A 23,013-nucleotide genomic window follows, 5' to 3' on the forward strand; every position below is an offset into this window, starting at 1 on the left:
GCTGCCTTGAGATCATTGACAAGATCCTCCCGTGTGGTTCTGGGCTGATTCCTCACTGTTCTCATGATCATTGCAACTCCACGAGGTGAGATTTTTCATGGAATCCCAGGCCGAGGGAAATTAACAGTTCTTTTGTTTCTTTCATTTGCGAATAATCTCACCAACTGTTGTCACCTTCTCACCAAGCTGCTTGGCGATGGTCTTGTAGCCCATTCCAGCCTTGTATAGGTCTACAATATTGTCCCTGACATCGTTGGAGAGCTCTTTGGTCTTGGCCATGGTGGAGAGTTGGGAATCTGATTGATTGCTTCTGTGAACAGGTGTCTATACAGGTAACAAGCTGAGATTAGAAGCACTCCCTTTAAGAGTGTGCTCCTAATCTCAGCTCGTTACCTGTATAAAAGACACCTGAGAGCCAGAAATCTTTCTGATTGAGAGGGGGGCAAACACTTATTTCCCTCATTAAAATGCAAATCAATATAACATTTTTGACATGCGTTTTTCTGGATTTTTGTTGTTGTTATTCTGTCTCTCACTGTTCAAATAAACCTGCCATTAAAATTATAGACTGATCATTTCTTTGTCAGTGGGCAAACGTACAAACTCAGGAGGGGATCAATTACTTTTTTCGCCTCAACTGTATGTAGGGTGTGTAGGCATACATGCCTACAAAATCAATGTCTTTTTAGGGGGTGTGGGTGGAGTGACTTTTTTTGGGGGAGGGGGGGGGTTGACCATTTTTGTAAACCTGTTGGATCAACTTTTTACCCCCACATCTGCGGGGGAGGGGGTCCATTTTCTATAACTTTTTGATTTATGCCTTCTGAAAGGCTCTCATCATTTAGTTGACGGACAAACGAACAAATGGGACGCCGGGCTTTTATAATAGAGAAGCTCTTTTGCCCATCAAAGGACGAGTGTATATTGCAGTAAATGTGAAATACTCAATAGAAAAATTGTTCAGCTCATGATTATTAATGAGGGGGGTTGCCCCATGTGGAGTGACGTCACCCGTTAATGGTTATTGTGGAAGGGCTGCGGCATGTGGAGTGACATCACCCGCTCAGGATTATTAATGAGGGGAAGGGTGGGCATGTGGAGTGCGCGACCTTGTGCGTTAGTGTAAATTTCCACACAGGCATGAATATTAATGAAGGGGGGGGGCTTCTTTTGCTGTGACGTCACTCACTGTGCTGCGTATTAGTTTTTTACCGTCACTTTCTGTAAAGAAAAGTCATATTTGAAGCGACTTTGCGTAATTATTTAATTCAGCTCGACCTTCTGCATTAGTGTAAAAATCCACCCACTCATGAATATTAATGAGGCGGGGGGGTGGGCCTCATGTGGAGTGACATCACGCGCGGGACACACTCACATTATTGGCTGATTACACTGGTCAACAAAAAAAAATTTCTGGCCTCGACTTTTGCAGCTGTTTTAGACTAATTTCAGGGTGCCGATTCCAAATCTGATCTCAGATTTGCTCTATCACATCTAATTTTATGCTATCGGCATACCCCATTTTCATTGATTTTACCCGAAATTAACTCTGTCACTTATGATTGCAAGTTGTTGCGAGTCAGTGACTGCTTTAGTGTTAAAATTTGGTGCTGTATCTTTAGGATAGTGTGTTTATAATATCATTTTATGTAGATATCCACATTTCTTTAATATTTTTCTTCTGCAGTTTTTATTGAAAATGCAATATTTGATATCTCAAAAATCTGATTTGATAGACAAAAAGTGATGCCAGATTTGGAATCAGCACCCCAACATTACCTTAAAACCGTTGGAATACCTTATGCCAGAAAAAGTGTGTTGACCAGTGTTATAGTAGTATTCAAGCAAACGCAAAGGGATAGAAGAGCGAGATAAAACACGTGTGCGCGCACGATCCAGCACTAGGTGGAACAAAGACTGAGTGGAGGGGGGGGCTCGCTGCTGCGGCCGCTGTCACCACTGCCGCCCGCGACGCACGTGTTGCCTCCTCACCCTCGGGTACTGTACTGTACGCGGGAACGTGGCGGAAAATTTCGGCTTCTGAAAAATCCCACGAACAAGGGTGTAAAATCGTCGAGCGCGGTGATCGGGCGTCTGCCCCTAACTTTGTAAATCGTTTGCGCCAAACGGATTCGCGATAAACCGGGGACGACTCGTGCATGCTGATGGTGATTTTGGCCGTAACTTACATAACCATTTGCCGAACAAAAACATTATAATAAAGGTCGCCGCGCTCATTACACACTAAGCGCTTGTCACAAATGAACCACAACAATATATCACCGTTCTCGTCAAGGAGCATAAACCAACATCACGCGAATTACGGTCATTCTAGCAGCAGAAGCGGTTTCGGGCTAACCGTCGAACAAAGACGGTCACTGCATCATGCACTTTCAGAAGCGCTGTTTCTGCAGCCATCTGGAACGCTCTTCCTTCGGATATTAGGAAGCCACTGGGAGCTATGCACTTTTAAATCTACATTGAAAACTAATTTCTTTAGAACTACTTTGTGCGTTTATTGTCCTTCCCCCCCACACCTCCGATTTGCGTGGTTGCCTATGTACGGTGCGAAAGGAGTTCAACGTACACACACGTACGTACGTTCGTGTACGTGACTTGGCGGGTGTTGTGGAACTTTACGTGGCCGGTCTCATTCCACAGCTGTGGGGCAACGGCTGGAGAGGCCAAATTGTTTTTTGTCACAACAAGTTCGCCACGCGAGCGGGCGGTAAGAGGCGGACGCGTGCTGGCATGAAGATGCACGAACTCCGGCTCTACACTGCTGTGGGATGCGAGCGACATTACCACCGCGTGTCAGCTCTCCGTGCCGGCATAATTTCTCGGGCATGAGAGGCGAGGGACTTCTCCGAACCGCGAGCGCGCTTTCACTCTCGGGGTTTTTCCTCCGCGTGGCTCCTCCTGTGCGTTTTGAGCGCACCCGAGCGCTGGAACGCCTTCTCGCACAGGTCGCACTTGTAGGGCTTCTCGCCCGTGTGCACCATCATGTGGGCGCGAAGCCCCCCGGCGCACGAGAACGCCTTCCCGCATGCGGCGCACTCATACGGCTTCTCACCCGTATGGATCCTGTTGTGTATGCGTAGGGCCACCGGCTCAGCAAAGGCCCTGCCGCAAACGGCACACGCGTACGGCCTCTCGCCGGTATGCGTCCTCTTGTGCCCGAGGAGGACCCTGGCCTGCGCGAACGCCTTCCCGCACACGTCGCACACATACGGCCTCTCGCCCGTGTGCCTCCTCCTGTGCATCAGGAGGTACTGCGACCGGGCGAACGCCTTGCCGCACACCGAGCACTTGTAGGGCTTCTCGCTCGTGTGGACACTCTGGTGCCGGACGAGGGCGCCCGACTGCGAGAACGCCTCGCCGCACTCGGCGCACGCGAACGGCTTCTCCCGCGTGTGCGTCCGCTGGTGGCTGCGGAGGTGGTCCGAGCGGGAAAACTCCATGCTGCAGACGGTGCAGTGGTAGAGCTTCTTGCTGACGTGCGTGCTCCTGTGCAAGACGAAGCTCGTCGCCTTCGCGAACGTCGCGTCGCAGACGCCGCACCGGTAGGGCTCCTTGCTGGCGTGTGTCCTCTGGTGCTCGTCGAGGTCCTGCGACCGACTGAATGCCAGTTCGCAACCAGTGCACTTGTAGGGCTTCTCCTCGGAGTGCGCCGCCTGATGCTCACGGAAGACCTCGGCGTCTATAAAGACCTTGCCGCACTTCCCGCACTTGTCCGACGCGCGAGCGTCGTGCGTCGCCTGGTGCTCGATGAACACGTTCAGCTTGTCCGTGTTGAACGCGCAGTGGGGGCACCGGAACAGCGTGGGCTCGGTACACCCCCTGTGCCGCTTCATGTGGTCGTCTAGGGCGGGCAAGCTGACCACGAGCCACTTGCAGATAGGGCAGAAGATCTTCATCTTTGCTCCGTCCGTCCGTCCTATCAGCACTGGGACACGCAGGGCAAAGCACAAATAAGGAAATCAATTCTCTCCTCGTGTCTTCACGTCAACCCTTTTCCCATGTCCAAGGCGACTGCCAGTTCAAAATCAGAATCAATGTTTAATCTGATGAGCTATAAAGCTATTTTTTCACAGATGTCCAGTAGGAGCACGGGGTCAGAACTAAACAACAAACAATACACAAACACAATAGGAGTGCAAAGTGTAGAAAAGGTGGACAGCCAGATGTGTCCGCCTGATGATGCTCGTTGTTGTAATTACTGGCGAAACGGCACAGTACTCAGATTGTAAATCTTGTGGATTTGCTCTCCAACACACAACCGGTGGAGTACTACATTATACACTACACTATATACTGCAGACTATACACTACACACTATGCACGACACTATATACTGCACACTATACACTACACGCGACACACTATACACTACACTATACACTACACACTATACGCAATACACTACACGCTATACACTGCACATTATACAATATACACTACACGATACACTATTTACTACACTGTACACTACACACTATAATATACACTATACACTACACAATATACAGCACACACTATAATTGTAAATATTGTAGATGTACTCTCCCAACATACAACTGGTGTAGTACTACGCTATACACTCCACTGTACACTACACTACACACTACGCTGTACACTACACACTACGCTATACACTACACTGTACACTACACTATACACTCCACTATACACTACGCTGTACACTACACTATACACTACGCTGTACACTACACTATACACTACGCTGTACACTACACTGCTCTCCAACACATAACCGCTGTGGTTCTGTACTAGTGTAGTGGTGATACGCGCTGGGTGTATATGTCGTGTGCCAGCGCGTATGTACGGGTGTGTGTGTGGTGACGCGCGCTGACGGGGAGGAGCAGGCGTCAGTGCGCGGGTGGGGGTAGTGCTGCTGATTGGCTGTGTGCCGGTGACGCGCCCAGAGGGAGTGATCGGGTAGCAGCGCGGGGTGATTGGTCGAGGAGTGGAAACACGCGCTGAGCGGAACCGGATCGTAGGGATAGCGCGTGGGGATTGGGTAACTGAGGAGCGGTGCCGACGTTGAGGTCCGCATCCGCTCCGTCTCCCGGGAAGAAGGGGTATATAAGGTGATGCACAGAGGAGCAGGGGCAGAAGTGGAACCATCTAAGAATGAAGACGAAGGTGCAGAGAGAGAGCCCGGAGAGGAGAGTAATGGAGAGTAGAGGAGAGTAAGGTATAAGTGTGTAGCCAGCGAGAGAGAACGGTCTACACGAGCTGAGTAATGTATAGTGTGTAGCCAGCGAGAGAGAACGGTCTACACGAGCTGAGTAATGTATAGTGTGTAGCCAGCGAGAGAGAACGGTCTACACGAGCTGAGTAATGTATAGTGTGTAGCCAGCGAGAGAGAACGGTCTACACGAGCCGAGTATGCATACGGTGTAGCCAGCGAGAGAGGAAGGTCTACACGAGCCGAGTATGCATACGGTGTAGCCAGAGAGAGAGATGCAAAGTCTACACAAGGCGAGTGGAGAGTGTAGCAGAGGCGCAGAGTCTACACGAGGCGAGAGAGGAGTGTAGCCGAGGCGCGGAGTCTACACGAGGCACAGAGAGCCGGCAGCACAGAATCCAGAGTCAAGAGAAGCGCATTGTGAAGAAGAGAGGCCACGCGTTGTATTGTTACAAGTCAAGATTTAATAAAAAGAAGTGTGTTCCCGTCAAGGAGTTTCCTGCCGTCATTTTCCAATACTTCATCTGGCGTCAGAAGTGAAACGGGCTTCCAAGTATGGAGACGAGGAAGACCCGTAGGACCCACGGGATTGACCGCGAGGAAGACCTGGACGACTCGGGGCCGCTGGTGGCGGGGGGTGAGGAAGAGGACTTGCCCACGCTGCAGGGTCCGTCGACGGCGCCGGCCGAGCGACCGGGGACAGACGCCGGGCTTCGTGAGGCGCACTCCCGACTGGCGGAGCTGCTGCTCGCCGCCGCGTCCATCTTGGCGGAGATCAGCTCGTCGGGAGGAGCGGGGACGGTGGGGGACATTTTACAAGGTCGCCCCGCAGATTCCCGCCAAAACGAATGGGGGATTCCCGCCATTGCGCCTGGGCCTACTTTTGGCGGGAACGGCGAGCGCCACGTGGTGGTGGGTTCCCAAGCGCGCGCATCGACGTCATCAGCGCGCGAGGGGGTCCGCCATCTTACGTCTGCTGCTGGAGCCGCCATCTTAGACACCGACGGACAGGCGGAGAGGAACCACGAGGCGGATGACTTCATTTTTCAGCAGCGCCTGCCCACGTTGTCAGCCTTCAAGGCGGAAGGCGGAGACTGGGGCCAATTTCAGCGAAGGTTTTTGGCGCATCAAGAGATGTCAGCGTGGTCCGATGCTACGGCGCTGCGGGCATTGCCCGCCATGCTGGACGACGATGCGCTCGCGGCCTTCAGGGCTGCACGGAAGTCAGACCGCTCCACGCTGAAGGATGCGCTGGGTTTGTTGGCCAGGGTCTACGGGCCTCCCTCTACGTGCCGCCATCTGTTCTACGCAAGACGGAAAGCGGCCACGGAGACCGCGCTGGCCTATCGCACGGCGTTGCTGGCTGTTGCTGATGCTGCGTTCCCTCGGATGGACGAGGAGGGCCAAGACGCGATGGTTTTGGAGCAGCTGCTCAAGTTGGCGCAGGACCTGGGGGTCCCTATCAACACAGCTGACGAGATTGATATTTCTTCTTTGAGAGTCGCCACGAGTATTCAAGCGCACGAGGCCCTGCAACGGAAGCAAGGCGTTGGTTGCAACGCTGCTGTCGTCGCAGCCCCGGGTTTGGTGGTCGCCGAACCCCAAGTCGTCAGCCCACGAGAGGAGGCGTTCGCCACGGGACGACCAGGGGACTGGAGGCCGGGGGCCCGGTCGCCTCTGCGATCGGGCCGAAAGTCGGAGCAACCAAGATCTACTCCGACCCTCGTCACGTGCTATAACTGCGGCCTCCGGGGCCACGTGGCGTCCGGGTGCCGCGCTCCGCGGCAGCGCGCCATGGGAGCTCGGCTGGACGACGACCGAGAGCCCAAGTCATCTCTACAATCCCCGGCAAGTCGCGGCACCTCACACGCTCGGCCTGTTTATTCGGCACACATGGGACGCCGCGTTGCGGCGGAGGAGGGCCGGTTAAGGTTCGGGGATTCGGTTCGGCGAGGGGGGTTCGGCCGGGACCAGGGAGACATTGAATGGGCGGAATTGGGGCATAGAATTGTGGCTGCTTCGGCGGGTTCGTCCGTTGTTACGGGATCTATTGATGGGGTTGAGATTAGGGTGTTAGTGGACACGGGGGCATCGGCAACTATTATATCGGACCTCATTTATAATATTCTTCCGGTCCAATGTCGTCCGCTGCTTCCAGTGGATGTGCCATTTTACGCCGCTAATGGGGGATCGTTGGGCATTATCGGTCAGGTTAGGGCGTCCATTTGCATTGGAGATATCAAATTGTCGGGACCCGTTTTCGTTTCGTCTTCTTTGGCAGTTCCGTGTCTTTTGGGCACTGACTTTTTGGCTAAAATGCCCATTAAAATTCTTATCGATCAACGATGCATTGAACTGCCATCGGGTCGCCGGATTTCATTTTTGACGGGCCCTACTGACATTCGGACGGCGTGCGCTACGATACAAGCGGTGGCGACGTAGACAGTGCAAGTGCCCCCGGGTTCACAGATGTTGATTCCCCTCCGGTTGCGGAAACCATGGGTGAGGGAGGCTTCGGGACAGAGTATGCTTTTGGGTCCTTCTAACAAGGCTGTCGGGGGTCTTGATTTATCGGTGGCTCACACTTTGGTGCGGGCTGACAGGGATCCGTTTGTGATGGTTTTGAACGCGGGGTCGCGACCAGCTGTCATTCCGCAGGGCACCGTGCTGGCTCACGCGGCGCAGGTCCCTGGGGATGATGGGTTGGTTGCGCAGGTGGGCTCGAGCCCCGCGCGGAACGTTGAGCCAAGGGAAGACCTTGAGTGGGTCCATTCGTTATGTGCCGCCTCGGACGATTTGTCGGCGGCGCAGTTGGGTGCGCTGCGCGAGTTGCTCATTGAATTCTCTGATGTATTCAGTAAACATAAGTATGACATTGGGTGCACGGATTTGTTGCACCATCACATTGAAACGGGCGATGCGGCGCCGGTCAGGCTAAATCCCTTCCGACTGAGTCCCGTGGAGAAGGAACATGTTCAGTCGGCTGTTAACGATATGCTAGAAGCTGATATTATTTCGCCCTCCTCTAGCCCGTGGGGAGCGCCTATTGTGCTGGTTAAGAAGCAGGACGGGTCCCTGCGATTCTGCGTTGATTTCCGTCGCCTGAATAAGATCTCTGTGGCTGACGCGTATCCGCTCCCCAGGATGGATGAGTCCCTCGATGCATTGTCTGGTGCGCGATATTTTTCGACTCTTGATTTGTTATCGGGGTTTTGGCAGTTGCCGCTCGACGAAGAGTCGAAACCTAAGACAGCATTTCGGACTCCAGGGGGGCTGTTCCAGTTTAACCGGTTACCCATGGGACTTCACTCCTCTCCAGCGACGTTTCAGCGACTTATGGAGCTGGTTTTGTCGGGCTTGCAGTGGGATACATGCTTGATTTATATGGACGATGTCATTGTTTTCAGTAAAACGTTTGAGGAACACCTCCGGCGATTGAGAGGGGTGTTCTTGCGAATGCGATCGGCTAAGTTGAAATTTAAACCGGCCAAATGTCACCTCCTTCGTAGGTCCGTTAGATACTTGGGTCACATTGTCGATTCTTCGGGGATCTCCACCGATCCCGCGAAGACGGATTGTGTCGGTTCGTGGCCGACACCTACGTCCGTTTCCGACGTGCGTAGTTTCATCGGGTTTGCTTCTTATTATCGGCGGTTCGTTGAGCACTTCGCCACTATTGCAAAACCCTTGCACGCTCTAACGGCGAAGGGAGTGAAGTTCAAATGGGGACCGGAGGAGGAGGCCGCGTTTCGCTCCCTCCGGGACGCCTTGGTGGGTGCCCCACCCTTGTGTTATCCCGATTTTGCCAGTCCCTTTTTGCTGGACACGGATGCTGGCAACACGGGCATTGGGGGGGTGCTATCCCAAGTCGTTGGGGGTGTCGAAAGAGTTGTCGCCTACGGTAGTAGGGTGTTGTCTCCGGCGGAGCAGCGCTACTGTGTCACCCGTCGCGAGCTGCTTGCCATTGTTTTTTTTGTGCAGCAGTTTAGGCCATATCTTTATGGTCGTCACTTTACAGTCAGAACGGACCACGCGGCGCTGCAGTATTCATTGAGGGTCGCCCAGCCCTCGGGCCAGTTGTCGCGTTGGTTGGAAGTCCTCCAGGACTATCAGTTTACGACTACGTACCGTAAGGGGTTGCGACACACGAATGCCGATTGCTTGTCGCGGTTGTTGCCTTGTGATGAATGCGCGTGTTTGTCGGGATCGGCGCGCTGTAAACCGACGCTTGTGGGGGAGATGGGGGCACTGGCTGCGACAGCGGGCGCACCGATCGGGGATGATTCCACTGCCTCTCAGGGTCGGGACTCGCTGCTCTCGCTGTCGCTCAGCGAATGGGGCCGCCTCCAGATGGCGGACAGCTCGCTGCTAGCATTGCGCCGCAAGGTTGGGGGTCCCGAGGGGGACCAGGAGCGTACCGGCTCCTATGTACTTGAGCGGGGCGTGTTATTGAAATGGGACAGTTTGTCCCGGCGGAACGCACTCGTGGTGCCTTCCGCTGTGAGGGGGAGGGTTGTCTTGGCGGCACACGAACGCCTCTTGCACTTGGGAGTTAACAAGACGCTTGCCCTGCTTCAGCGTGACTATTACTGGCCGGGAATGGGAAGTGATGTGGTGCATAGTCAGAAGGGGTGCGTTGAGTGCGCCAGGCGTAAACCACCGGCCGTGGCAGCTAATCCACCGCTGCAATCTATTCAGGTCTCGCGTACCAACGAGCTCGTTGCACTCGATATTTTGGGGCCCTTCCCAGTCACGCCGAGAGGGAATAAATATTTGTTAGTGGGGGTCGAATACTTTACCCGATGGCCTATGGCGTGGCCTCTCGCTAACCAGTCGGCAGCGGCTGTGACGGATGCCTTCGTCCAGGGCTATGTCCTGGACAAGGGGGCTCCCGAACGCCTGCTGACCGACCAAGGTAAAAATTTTTCGAGTAAATTGTTGCAAGAGGTGTGCGATCTGTTGGGTACCAAGAAGGTGCGTACCTCCCCGTACCACCCGCAGACTGACGGGATGGTGGAGAGACTCCACAAAACCTTGACTTCCATGCTGTGCCAGCAGGTGTGCGAGGCACATGTAGATTGGGACCTGCAGGTCCCGGGAGTCCTTGCCGCGTATAGAATGGCCCCCCATGCAGCTACGGGGTTTTCCCCATTCTATTTGATGTACGGTCGGGAAGCTGACCCGCCAATAGAAACGCAACTTGGCCTGTCCGCTCCACGAACTAATTCTAATTTGGCAGAACATATTAAGTTTAATATTCACAAGCTGACAGAGGCGAGGGAGGCCGCGCGGCTTAATTCGCGGGCTCGCCAAATTGCTAATGAACGGTTGCGGGCACGGAAGGTGTCCATGCACGAATGGAAACCAGGTGACAGGGCCTGGCTGCATTGCCCTCAGGCACCCTTGGCTACGTCGCCTAAATTGTTGAGACCGTGGAGGGGACCCGTGGAGGTCGTGCGCGTTGCACGGCCCCAGTGCGTTCAGATAAAGTGGGGAAAGCGCCGGTGGTACGTTCACCCCTCCCGACTGAAACCGTTCTCGCCTCCATATGGCCTCCCCTTGTGTCGTGATGGCCGGGCGTGTGACGTGACCGGCGACCCAGAGGGGGAAATGTCTCTGCCTGATCCACACGTATTTTCGCCTGATCTGCTCCCAGGTGTCTCGGAACTGACAGCTGCCGATCACCGGCGGCCGGATCTCCGCGGCGGGGCCGGCCCTTTCAGGCCCGTTCCGCGCCGTCTGGAGCAGCCGGAACCGCCGGACGGTCGTCAGTGTCCCGCCCCATACGATGGACCAGCCAGACGGACTCGCGCCAGGTCGTGCTACTTTGCATGACCTGCCTCGTGAGGAGTCGGGGCAGTTGGAGCGCCTCGTCACTGCGTGTAGTCGCAGGGACGTGGGGCGCGTTCGTTTCGAATTTGCTCGTATCGTGTTATTGTTGACTTTTCGGGTTCATTGTCAATCTGTACATAGTTATTCTTGTTGTTGTTGTTGTTGTGTTATGTTACGGGGCACACTCGGGGGGTTACGGGGTTTTTTTTTGTTGGTTGTCGTTTTATCGTCGCGGTTGGTTGTTGTTAGCAGCCGGGCCGGCTGCGAGCTATGTGGGAGGGGGTGATGTAGTGGTGATACGCGCTGGGTGTATATGTCGTGTGCCAGCGCGTATGTACGGGTGTGTGTGTGGTGACGCGCGCTGACGGGGAGGAGCAGGCGTCAGTGCGCGGGTGGGGGTAGTGCTGCTGATTGGCTGTGTGCCGGTGACGCGCCCAGAGGGAGTGATCGGGTAGCAGCGCGGGGTGATTGGTCGAGGAGTGGAAACACGCGCTGAGCGGAACCGGATCGTAGGGATAGCGCGTGGGGATTGGGTAACTGAGGAGCGGTGCCGACGTTGAGGTCCGCATCCGCTCTGTCTCCCGGGAAGAAGGGGTATATAAGGTGATGCACAGAGGAGCAGGGGCAGAAGTGGAACCATCTAAGAATGAAGACGAAGGTGCAGAGAGAGAGCCCGGAGAGGAGAGTAATGGAGAGTAGAGGAGAGTAAGGTATAAGTGTGTAGCCAGCGAGAGAGAACGGTCTACACGAGCTGAGTAATGTATAGTGTGTAGCCAGCGAGAGAGAACGGTCTACACGAGCTGAGTAATGTATAGTGTGTAGCCAGCGAGAGAGAACGGTCTACACGAGCTGAGTAATGTATAGTGTGTAGCCAGCGAGAGAGAACGGTCTACACGAGCCGAGTATGCATACGGTGTAGCCAGCGAGAGAGGAAGGTCTACACGAGCCGAGTATGCATACGGTGTAGCCAGAGAGAGAGATGCAAAGTCTACACGAGGCGAGTGGAGAGTGTAGCAGAGGCGCAGAGTCTACACGAGGCGAGAGAGGAGTGTAGCCGAGGCGCGGAGTCTACACGAGGCACAGAGAGCCGGCAGCACAGAATCCAGAGTCAAGAGAAGCGCATTGTGAAGAAGAGAGGCCACGCGTTGTATTGTTACAAGTCAAGATTTAATAAAAGAAGTGTGTTCCCGTCAAGGAGTTTCCTGCCGTCATTTTCCAATACTTCACTAGTAACGAATTGGCATGCTCTGTTTGCGTGACAAACCTTACTAATTGGCCGTGTCGGGTGGTGGCGGGTTTAACAACGTAAGAACATTTATATATTTACGCGATCTAACCCACTAACACATTCCTGCGGAGGGAGCTGGTAGGAACGTTGGGTTGCTCGGTCAATGGCCAGGGTCAACGGCGGCGTGGTGTATTCCGCAAATATGCCCGACTGTGAGGGCGGGCACAAGCCGGCGTGAGTAGGTTAAACGTTGAGTTTTATAAGGGCACCACGGGGTGACCAGCCCCTCCCCACCCAGCCCCACCCCTCCCACCCCCCACCCCACCCCTCCCACCCAGCCCCTCCCCACCCAGCCCCTGCCTCCCCACCTAGCCCCTCCCTGCACGACGTACACAATAATCCCCTGTGGGCTGGTGTAACCAGGAGGTTCCTACCAGTATAACCCTCTATTCTGGATTCCTACTACGTATTAAACCAATTGTTGTTTGTCGAGAAACTCACTCTCCCATTTTTGGGGGGGGGGGGGGTGGTTAGATTCGCGTAAATATGTTACATTGAACGTAAATAATATATTTGTTATATTAAGTATAATAATATTTTTTATATTTTATTATAAACGAAATCTGGGGTTGTCCACTCACGCTCGCGTCTGCTTCCGCCTCCGATTCACAAACATCCGGGCGCGACGTCACTGTCGGGATAGGGGTGACGTGACGTCACTGTCAGGATAGGGGCGAACGTGACGTCACTGGCAGGATAGGGAGAGACGTGACGTCACGGTCAGGATAGGGTGATACGTGACATCGCGGGCACGTACAGTTCTGCTTGCGGCCTTACAAAGATAATGCAGTACTGTACGGACAGTACGACACACGTAGTACTGTACATACAGTACGCACAGTGCGATACATGTAGTACTGTACATACAGTACGCATAGTGCGGTACATGTAGTACTGTGCATACAGTACGCACAGTACGATACATATAGTACTGTACGTACAGTACGATACATGTAGTACTGTACATACAGTACGCACAGTACGATACATGTAGTGCTGTACATACAGTACGCGCAGTACGATGCATGTGGTACTGTGCATACAGTACACAGTACGATACATGTAGTACTGTACATACAGTACGCAGTGTTATACATGCAGTACTGTACACACCGTATAGTGCTGTGCGTAGTGCTGTACAGTACGTGCCGTGCTGTATATACAAGAGGCGACGTTTCGGGCAATGGCCCTTCTTCATGGCACGTGATTCGAGGGGATGAGGTGGCTAGGAGATGTTGACTACCTCGCCTGGTGTGCAGGAGGTCGTGGGTTCGATCCCAGACCCTGACGATGCCTGCTGCTGCTGTATATTTGGAGTCTGCGTCTCTCTCATCATCACGGTGGCTAGATGTTGACTACCTCGCCTGGTGTGCAGGAGGTCGTGGGTTCGATCCCAGACCCTGACGATGCCTGCTGCTGCTGTGGAGAGGCTGGTGGCGTTCCCATACCTCACTCGTTGGTTCTTTCGGTAAAGTCACGTATAAAGATAACATAATAAATAAAATAATAGCATACTACGACGTTTCGATTGCAACACAAGCAACCATCATCAGGTATAAAATAAATAGCAACAAAAATCTAACCAGAAAACTATAGACAGACATATAAGCAGACAGATATCACAAAGATACTATTTAAGGCCTCGTCACAGAGACGTTCTCTCTCTATGTATCTTTGTGATATCTGTCTGCTTATATGTCTGTCATATTAACATAAATCTATACATTGATTTATATGAAGTCCAGATATTGTGGCCAAGGTTTAGCTAATTGTTTTTATTTACATAGCATAGCAATTATATTTATAGCAATATATTGGGGGGGACATTTTGTGATAGGCAGGGTGGCTTCTGACGAGAGCTACCACATAGCTCAGTGGGGCCTTACCTGGTAACAAAAAATATATAGTTTAATATATGGGTCTCTGTGTATCTCTATGGGTCTCTGTGTATCTCTATGGGTCTCTGTGTGTCTCTGTGGGTCTCTGTGTATCTCTATGGGTATCTGTGTATCTCTATGGGTCTCTGTATATCTCCGTGGGTCTATGTGTGCCAAGGCGTCCACTCCATCATTAGACCTCCTTTGCCAGTACCAAAATATAATATGGTTTTTCCTCTTTTTTCTGGCAACAAAACTGAAACCTTTTTACGAGGAATCATGTGTGCATTAACCACAATACTTGTGGTCAAAATGCAAACAGAGAACACACTGATAATAGATGCACACAGTGTTTGTGTACGGTGCTTTTTCTGCAATATTTTGCTGTCTTTTCTTGGATTTTCTGTTTGCACTCAGTCACTTTGTTCATGTTTTTGTTTGTTGCGGTTGCACCCGATTCAAGAGCCGAATGGCTCACAGGGCTATACCTAATAAATTAACTTGAACTTGATTGGTCCACACCAAAGAAAGATTTTTGACGCAGAAGATCGCCCTGGCGGTTTGGGTCTTCCGCAAAGCTGCTCACGGTCCAACCTAAACTGCATCGTCCACTGCACAAACCATGGCAAGCGGTCGATGTGGACGACACCAGACGATGCACAAATCCTCACGCAGGTGTCTTCACATTTCATCGGCACCTCGACGTCGCTTGGAGTCACGCCGCAAGCCCCTTTGGACCCCATGCGCTTCATCTTCAACAGTGCGAAGTTCAAACCCCGATGAATCTTGGAGACCGGAATGGAGTTCAAAAGAACTCGCAATCAAACACCTTGTCGTGAAAGAAACCAACGCAGAAGATCCCCTGGGTTTGATCTTCCACGTAGCTCATGGTCCACTCTCAAGCCGCATTCCACTGCAGAAACCGTGGCAGCAGCCGATGGGGATAACCTGATGCACAAATTAAAAATTAAAAACTCTCCAGTCTGTAGTGGTGCGACTGCGGTCAGGGGCCGTCCATAAATGACGTCACACACCTAGGGGGGGGGGGTCAGACATTTGTGACGATGTGTGACGAGGGGGGGGGGGGGTTGAGAAATGTGACGTCACATCAAAATGCACAACTTTAAATATAGACAACACGTTCTACTTAATTAAATAGACTTTTTAATGTTTTCTCCTACAGCATCAGAGTGCAGCAGCACATTAAATACGCACTACAATGACAATAGTTTAAAGCGATTTGAAGCATGTTTTATAAAAAAAAATTTGGGGGGAGGGTCAGAGCTTTGTGACGTCATATTTGAGAGGGGGTCTGACTTTTTGTGACGCCGTGTGACGATGGGGGGGGGGGTCAAAAATCGTCCAAAATCGCGTGATGTCATTTATGGACGGCCCCAAACACGTAGTAGAGTGCACAATTCTACGTGCCATTCAACACAGGTAGGCTAACACCAGCTACACAACGAATAATGAATTAAAGTTTGTCCGTTAAGTTGTATATGATATACAGTGATACCTCGGTTCACGAACGCTTCTGTTCACGAACAACTCGGTTCACGAACAGAAAAGTTCATAAAAATATGCTCCGGTTCACGAACTCCGCTTCGGTTCACGAACAGGAGCCGCGGCCATTTTAATGCTATTTCCAGGCTGTCACGTGGTCGTGACTTCCTGTAGGAAGATCGTGGAGAGAAGAAGAGACACGGAAAGAAGTACTGTGAGTACTGTGAAGACACTTTCAGTGACTTTTTGCTTTTTGGTGTGCTTTTTAGCACATACAGTACTATACTACTGTACTGTACAATACTGTACTTACTGTATTGTACAGTTCACCCGTTTGAGTGCTTACTGAAGTAATCTCAAGCAAGGTTAGTGTTCTCTCTTTATACATTACTATACTGTACAGTACTAATGTGTATTGTAATTTGTTTCATATTTTTGTGCTTCAAAAACCAAAAAAAAGGTCAGAACGGATTAACCGGATTTACATTGAACCCTATGGGAAAATGTGCCTCGGTTCACGACCAATTCGGTTCGCGACCAGAGTCAGTTCACGAATTAAGTTCGTGAACCGAGGTATCACTGTACAGTGTTACCTCGGTATACGTCGTTAATTCGTTCCAGAAGGTAGGACTTATACCGAAAATGACGTACACCAAACGAATTTTCCCATAAGAAATACAGGTAAAGTAAATAATCCGTTCCAGAGGAAAAGAATTGATATTTTACATGGCATATTATACATTAATGGGGTTGTATAAAATAATTTAGACACCAATTACTAAAATACGGAAGCCACGTGACCGCGCTGCTGCCAGCTGCGCTGGTCACGTGGCGTGCCTCAACCCCGCACGTCGCGTGCGCCTCGACCCGGGGCTCCACCCTCCATGGGGGCAGCCCCCCACGCCATCCCGCCCCTCTCCCCCACGCCACCCGCCACTCTCGCTTTGTTTCAGTCGTGAACGGGGCATTCGCGGGTACTGTACGCGGGGACTCATCCCGACCCATACAAGTTCTAGCAAGCGCGTCGTATCCCAAGCAAAACGTCGTATCCCAAGTAAGACGTCGTATCCCAAGCAAGACGTCGTATCCCAAGCAAGACGTCGTATCCCAAGCAAGACATCGTATCCCAAGCAAGGGCCAACAGGGAGAACATGCAAACTCCAATATACAGCAAGCGTCAAGGTCGAGATCAAATCCACGGCCTGTATACCAGGCAATGTAGTTAACATCTCATAGCCACCGTGGTTTACACCCAAACTCCCGAACGCCTCCCACCGTGGTGGCTAAACCATCTTCTACCATTTACGTATTCGCCATTAAGAGACATCCAAAACAAAGTCAAAGACCCCCCGTATAGCCTTAATAGACAATTGGGGCAAGTGCTGTTAGCAAGAAGCACCTATGAAGGCCAGAACAGTACGAATTTGGGGGTGGTTGGCCAGCACCACGCCTCGACCACCTTTGTCTCCCCAGCGGCGATGTTTACTACACACCGCACCAGGTAACTCATTGGCGGCCGAGTCGACCTAGGAGAGGCCCAGGACCGGTTCAGATAATCGCTGTCACTGGTGGCGGTGGTGATGGTCGTGAGTGGGAATTTGAACTCGGGGTCTCTGTGCTGGTACTTAATTTGGAGCTTTCGTGACTGCAGGAATTACTCTTTGGTTCTTTCGGTAAAGTCACGTATGGTAAGTATGCTAGTATTTAATTTATTATTTTCTCTTTATACGTGACTTGACCGAAAGAACCAAAGAGTAATCTCTGCTGGGTTCGTAGCGCAGCGCACTCAACGCTGCGCTACCGCTCCACACAACAGCAGCCGTTCGCCACTAATTGGCAGTGACGTCACCACGGTGCTTGTGCCTGGCTAGATGCACTTTGAGGCCACGTGAAGTGTGGAAGTCTCTCGCTGCTGGCAGGTCACAGGACCCAGGTGGGTTTACTGCTGTGCCAGGCTAGGTGCAGATGCACCAACCGTGCTCCCCACTGTACCACCTCGCTGCGCTTTACCCACCTGGCACTCTGCACCAGGTACTAATTTGAGGCCGAGTCGACCTAGGGGAAGCCCAGGACTCTTTCAGGTAATCATCACCAATGTTGGCCGTGAGCGGGAATCGGATTCGTAGCACTTTGCGCTAACCGCTGCACTGCCGCTCATTATTAGACCCACGTTCTTGAGCTCCAGGCTGCTAACCGAAGGTCTGGTTCCAACTCTCACTTATCCCTTCTGTACAGAGAGTAATATACAACTTTTCCGAACCAAGTTCCCTGACCTTCTTGACCCCATCATCGTCTGCGGTGAACACCACTTCATACTCTTTGGTTCTTTCGGTAAAGTCACGTAGGTAGAAAAATAATAGATCACGACGTTTCGATCGCAACACAAGCAATCGTCATCAGGTGGGACAACCACAGCAAGAAAAAACTGATGACGATTGCTTGCGTTGCGATCGAAACGTCGTGATCTATTATTTTTCTACCTACGGGATTTTACCGAAAGAACCAAGGAGTATGGATTCCTGCAGTCACAAAAGATTCAAATCAAGATTGAACCACTTCATACGTTTTCCAGATTGCCAAGTTCAATCCCTGCTTTGTTTTAACAGATACTGCGTCTTCTTATTCTTTCTTCTCGTCGCACGGTCCCTGATGTAGATGCAGAAGAACAACTACGATTTCACATTCGGATGGTCAAGACCGATAACGGTCAGGAGCAGCGGAGTGTGTCGCCATGATGTGTCCTTCGTATTTGTGGATCGAGGCATTGCGTCGTTGTTATACGTTGTACGGTCCTTTCCTGGATGACCAGTCACAGACTGGAGAGTTTCTAATTTCACATTTGTGCATCAGGTATCTGCATCTGCTGCTGCCGTGGTTTGTGCAATGGATGCGGTTTAGGGTGGATCATGAGCTTCGTGGAAGATCAAACCCCAGGAATCTTCTGCATTGGGTCTTTCACAAGGTGTTTGCAAGTTCTTTTGAACTCCATTCCGCTCTCCAAGCTTCATCGGGGGTTGAATCGCATTGAAGGTTAAGCGCATGGGTCAAAAAGGGCTTATGGCGTGACTTCAAGCGACGACGCGAAAAGTAATTGAGGTCCCGATGAATGGGAAGATACTGTGTGAACATTGTATACTTGTATCTGTACTTAAATTGTATTTATTGATGCATATAGCGACTCATCTTGTTCGTTACCATGATTCTCATTCGATGTCTCTCTGACTATATATTCCTTCAGCCTTATCCCTCGTTTTTGTGATTATCACTTCGCTATTAGGTTCTGCGGCCATCTGGAATGCTCTTCCGATATTAAGAAGCCACTGGAGCTGTGCACTTTTAGTTTGTCGTCCTTCCCCCGCACCTCCCATGAGCACGGTTGGCTATACACGGTGCGAAAGAAGTTCAACATATGTACACAACAGTATTGCTTAGCCAGTCCCATTTGCTTTCACGTCAAATGTTTGTCTCCCGGTCAAATATTGCGCGTCAGAGGTTACTTTTCGGCATGTTATAGATCGTCGTTTGGGTTGGTTTACATCAGGGCCTCCGGATCGCGAGTGCTTTTGAAAGAGGCATTTTCACCCCTTTAGGCCTTTTCCTCCGCGTGGCTCCTCCTGTGCTTATTGAGCGCCCCCGAGCGCTGGAACCCCTTCCCGCATAGGTCGCACTTGTACGGCTTCTCGCCCGTGTGGACCATGGTGTGCGTGCGAAGGGCTCCCGTGCACGAGAACGCCTTCCCGCACACGGCGCACACGCACGGCCTCTCACCCGTGTGGACCCTGTTGTGCACGCGCAGGGCCACCGGCTCGGCGAAGGCCTTGCCGCACACGCCGCACGCGTGCGGCCTCTCGCCCGTGTGTGTCCTCTGGTGGCTGCGCAGGTGATCCGACCGGCCAAACGCCCTCTCACACACGGTGCACTTGTACGGCTTCTCCTCCGCGTGGGTCCTCGTGTGCACGAGGAGGGCCCACGACCGCGCGAACGCCTTTCCGCACTCGACGCACTTGTACGGCCTCTCGCCCGTGTGGATCCTCTTGTGCCCCAGGAGGGCGCCCGACTGCGAGAACGCCTCGCCGCACTCGGCGCACTTGTACGGCTTCTCGCCCGTGTGCGTCCGCTGGTGGCTGCGCAGGTAGTCCGAGCGGGAAAACTCCATGCCGCAGACGGTGCAGTGGTAGAGCTTCTCCCCCGTGTGGATCCTCTTGTGCGACAGGAGGCTCGCCGACCAGGCGAACGTCATGCCGCACTCGTCGCACCGGTAGGGCTTCTCGCCCGCGTGGCTCCTCTTGTGCGTGAGGAGGCTCGCCGACCACGCGAACGTTACGCCGCACTCGTCGCACCGGTAGGGCTTCTCCCCCGTATGGGTCCTCTGGTGGCTGCGGAGGCAATCCAGCCGGGTGAACTCCGTCCCGCAAACGCCGCACCGGTACGGCGCCCCGCCGTGGATCCTCTGGTGCGCGCGAAGATCTTCCGCCCGGCCAAACGCCTCTCTGCACACGGCGCACTTGTGGGGCTTCTCCTCGTCGTGCATCGCCCGGTGCTCGCGGAAGACCTCCGCATCGACGAACACCTTGCCGCACTCGGCGCACTTGTGGGACTCCCCCGCGTTGTGCGTCGCCTGGTGGGCGATCAGGACGTTGAGATTGTCCGTGCTGTACGGGCAGTGGGGGCACCGGTACATCACGGGCTCGATCCGGCCCTTGTGGCGCTTCATGTGGTCCTCCAGGGCGGGCAGGCTGACCACCACCCAGTTGCAGACTGGGCAGCAGATCCGCTTCACTTCCTCTCCTTCTTCTTCTTTCATTTTTCCCTCGGCGCCAGGGCACAAAGGGACAGTCAATCCACTTCAATTCTTCGCGCAGAGTACCGCCGATTGCTACGAAACCTAGAGGGGAAAACACGGACGCTGCCTATAACATATCATCCAGCAATACCGGAGAGTCTCGGCGCAGGGCACGCAGTGACGCACGTGGAGGGAGCGAGAGTTGATGCCTTGTCAATCCACCGCTGTTATGTGTGCGTGCTGAACTTCTTTCGCACCGTACGTAGCCCACCGTACTAAATCGGAGGTGCCGGGGGAAGGACAACAAGCTAATAACAACAATCAGTTCGAGAGAAATTAATTCTCAATGTAGCGTAGTGGTGGTGTATATTGGTGAAGTGTGTATTGGTGTAGTGTGTAGTAGTGTCGTGTATAGTCGTGTAGTGGTGTAGTGTATAGTAGTGTAGTGTATAGTGGTGTAGTGTATAGTAGTGTAGTGTATAGAGGTGTAGTGGGTAGTAGTGTCGTGTATAGTGGTGTAGTGTGTAGTGGTGGTGTGTAGTGGTGTAGTGTATAGTGGTGTATAGTGGTGTGGTGTACAGTAGTGTACTGTATCGTAGTGTAGTGTATATAAGTGTATAGTATTGTATTGCATAATAGTGTAGTGTATAGTGTAGTGTATATTATTGTGTAGTGGACAGTCCAGTATATGTTGAACTTCTTTCGCGCCGTACGTAGCCCACCGTGATAATCGGAGCAGGGGTGAAGGACAACAAATACAAAAAGCAGTTCTAAAGAAATTAGTTTTCAATTGAGGTGTGGGAACTCCACCAACTTATCCACAACAGCAGCAGGCATCGTCAGCATTGGGTTCGAGCCCACGACCTCCTGCACACCAGGCGAGGTAGTCAACATCTCCTAGCCACCGTGATTATGAGAGACGCAGACTCCAAATATACAGCAGCAGGCGTCAGGGTTGGTGATCGAACCCACGACCTCCTGTAGACCAGGCGAGGTAGTTAACATCTCATAGCCACCGTGATGATAATGAGAGAGACGCAGACTCCAAATATACAGCAGTAGCAGGCGTCATCAGGGTCGGGATCGAATCCACGATCTCCTGTATACCAGGCGAGGTAGTTAACATCTTCTAGCCACCGTGATGATGATGATGACGAGAGGGAGACGCAGACTCCAAATCTACAGCAGCAGCAGGCATCGTCAGGGTCTGGGATCGAACCCACGACCTCCTGCACACCAGGCGAGGTAGTCAACATCTCCTAGCCACCGTGACAATGATGAGAGAAAGAAACGCAGACTCCAAATCTACAGCAGCAGCAGGCATCGTCAGGGTCAGGATCGAACCCACGACCTCCTGCACACCAGGCGAGGTAGTCAACATCTCATAGCCACCGTGATGATGATGAGAGAGAAGCAGACTCCAAATATACAGCAGCAGGCATCGTCAGGGTCCGGGTTCGATCCCACGACCTCCTGTATACCAGGCGAGGTAGTTCACATCTCATAGCCACCGTGATGATGATGAGAGAAACGCAGACTCCAAATCTACAGCAGCAGCAGGCATCGTCAGGGTCAGGATCGAACCCACGACCTCCTTGCACACCAGGCGAGGTAGTCAACATCTCATAGCCACCGTGATGATGATGAGAGAGAAGCAGACTCCAAATATACAGCAGCAGGCATCGTCAGGGTCAGGATCGAACCCACGACCTCCTGTATACAAGGCGAGGTAGTTAACATCTCATAGCCACCGTGATGATGATGAGAGAGAGAAACGCAGACTCCAAATATACAGCAGCAGCAGGCATCGTCAGGGTCCGGGTTCGATCCCACGACCTCCTGTATACCAGGCGAGGTAGTTCACATCTCATAGCCACCGTGATGATGATGAGAGAAACGCAGACTCCAAATCTACAGCAACAGCAGGCATCGTCAGGGTCAGGATCGAACCCACGACCTCCTTGCACACCAGGCGAGGTAGTCAACATCTCATAGCCACCGTGATGATGATGAGAGAGAAGCAGACTCCAAATATACAGCAGCAGGCATCGTCAGGGTCAGGATCGAACCCACGACCTCCTGTATACAAGGCGAGGTAGTTAACATCTCATAGCCACCGTGATGATGATGAGAGAGAGAAACGCAGACTCCAAATATACAGCAGCAGCAGGCATCGTCAGGGTCCGGGTTCGAACCCACGACCTCCTGTATACCAGGCGAGGTAGTTAACATCTCATAGCCACCGTGATGACGATGAGAGAGAGAAACGCAGACTCCAAATATACAGCAGCAGCAGGCATCGTCAGGATCGAACCCACGACCTCCTGCACAACAGGCGAGGTAGTCAACATCTCCTAGTCACCGTGATGATGATGGTGAGAGGGGATACCTCACCACCGCTCACCGCAGCGAGCCTCGCGGGCGACGTCACTCATTTGCACACCCACCGATTGTGAGACGTCATCGCATCCGACTATGACTGGGTGACGTCGCGCGCGGGAGGGGTGCGGGGCGGAGG

General features: G+C 52.5%; 1 protein-coding gene across 1 annotated transcript; it reads right to left on the reverse strand.

The window, feature by feature from the left end:
- Window positions 1-1,250: 1,250 nt before the first annotated feature.
- Window positions 1,251-22,980, reverse strand: LOC144733733 (uncharacterized). The gene is made up of 3 exons (XM_078615756.1): window positions 19,305-22,980; window positions 14,796-14,961; window positions 1,251-3,946 (listed from the first exon to the last, which is right to left on the reverse strand). Exons 1-3 carry the CDS (start codon window positions 20,514-20,516, stop codon window positions 2,886-2,888), a joined length of 2,439 nt encoding a protein of 812 aa, XP_078471882.1. The 5' UTR covers window positions 20,517-22,980; the 3' UTR covers window positions 1,251-2,885.
- Between the last annotated feature and the right edge of the window lie 33 nt (window positions 22,981-23,013).

The sequence above is a fragment of the Lampetra planeri genome, chromosome 48 (assembly GCF_965212315.1).
Source record: "Lampetra planeri chromosome 48, kcLamPlan1.2.h2, whole genome shotgun sequence".
NCBI classification, from domain to species: domain Eukaryota; kingdom Metazoa; phylum Chordata; class Hyperoartia; order Petromyzontiformes; family Petromyzontidae; genus Lampetra; species Lampetra planeri.

What these genes read in the sequence shown, in the direction of transcription:
- LOC144733733 (XM_078615756.1), bottom strand. Translation starts at nt 20,516, where the DNA reads ATGAAAGAAGAAGAAGGAGAGGAAGTGAAGCGGATCTGCTGCCCAGTC. An exon ending in GGAGCCACGCGGAGGAAAAG is followed by an intron (nt 14,962 to 19,304) that starts GCCTAAAGGGGT and finishes GCACTGTTGAAG; the next exon opens with ATGAAGCGCATGGGGTCCAA. An exon ending in GATGCAGTTTAGGTTGGACC is followed by an intron (nt 3,947 to 14,795) that starts GTGAGCAGCTTT and finishes TGCGTGTCCCAG; the next exon opens with TGCTGATAGGACGGACGGAC.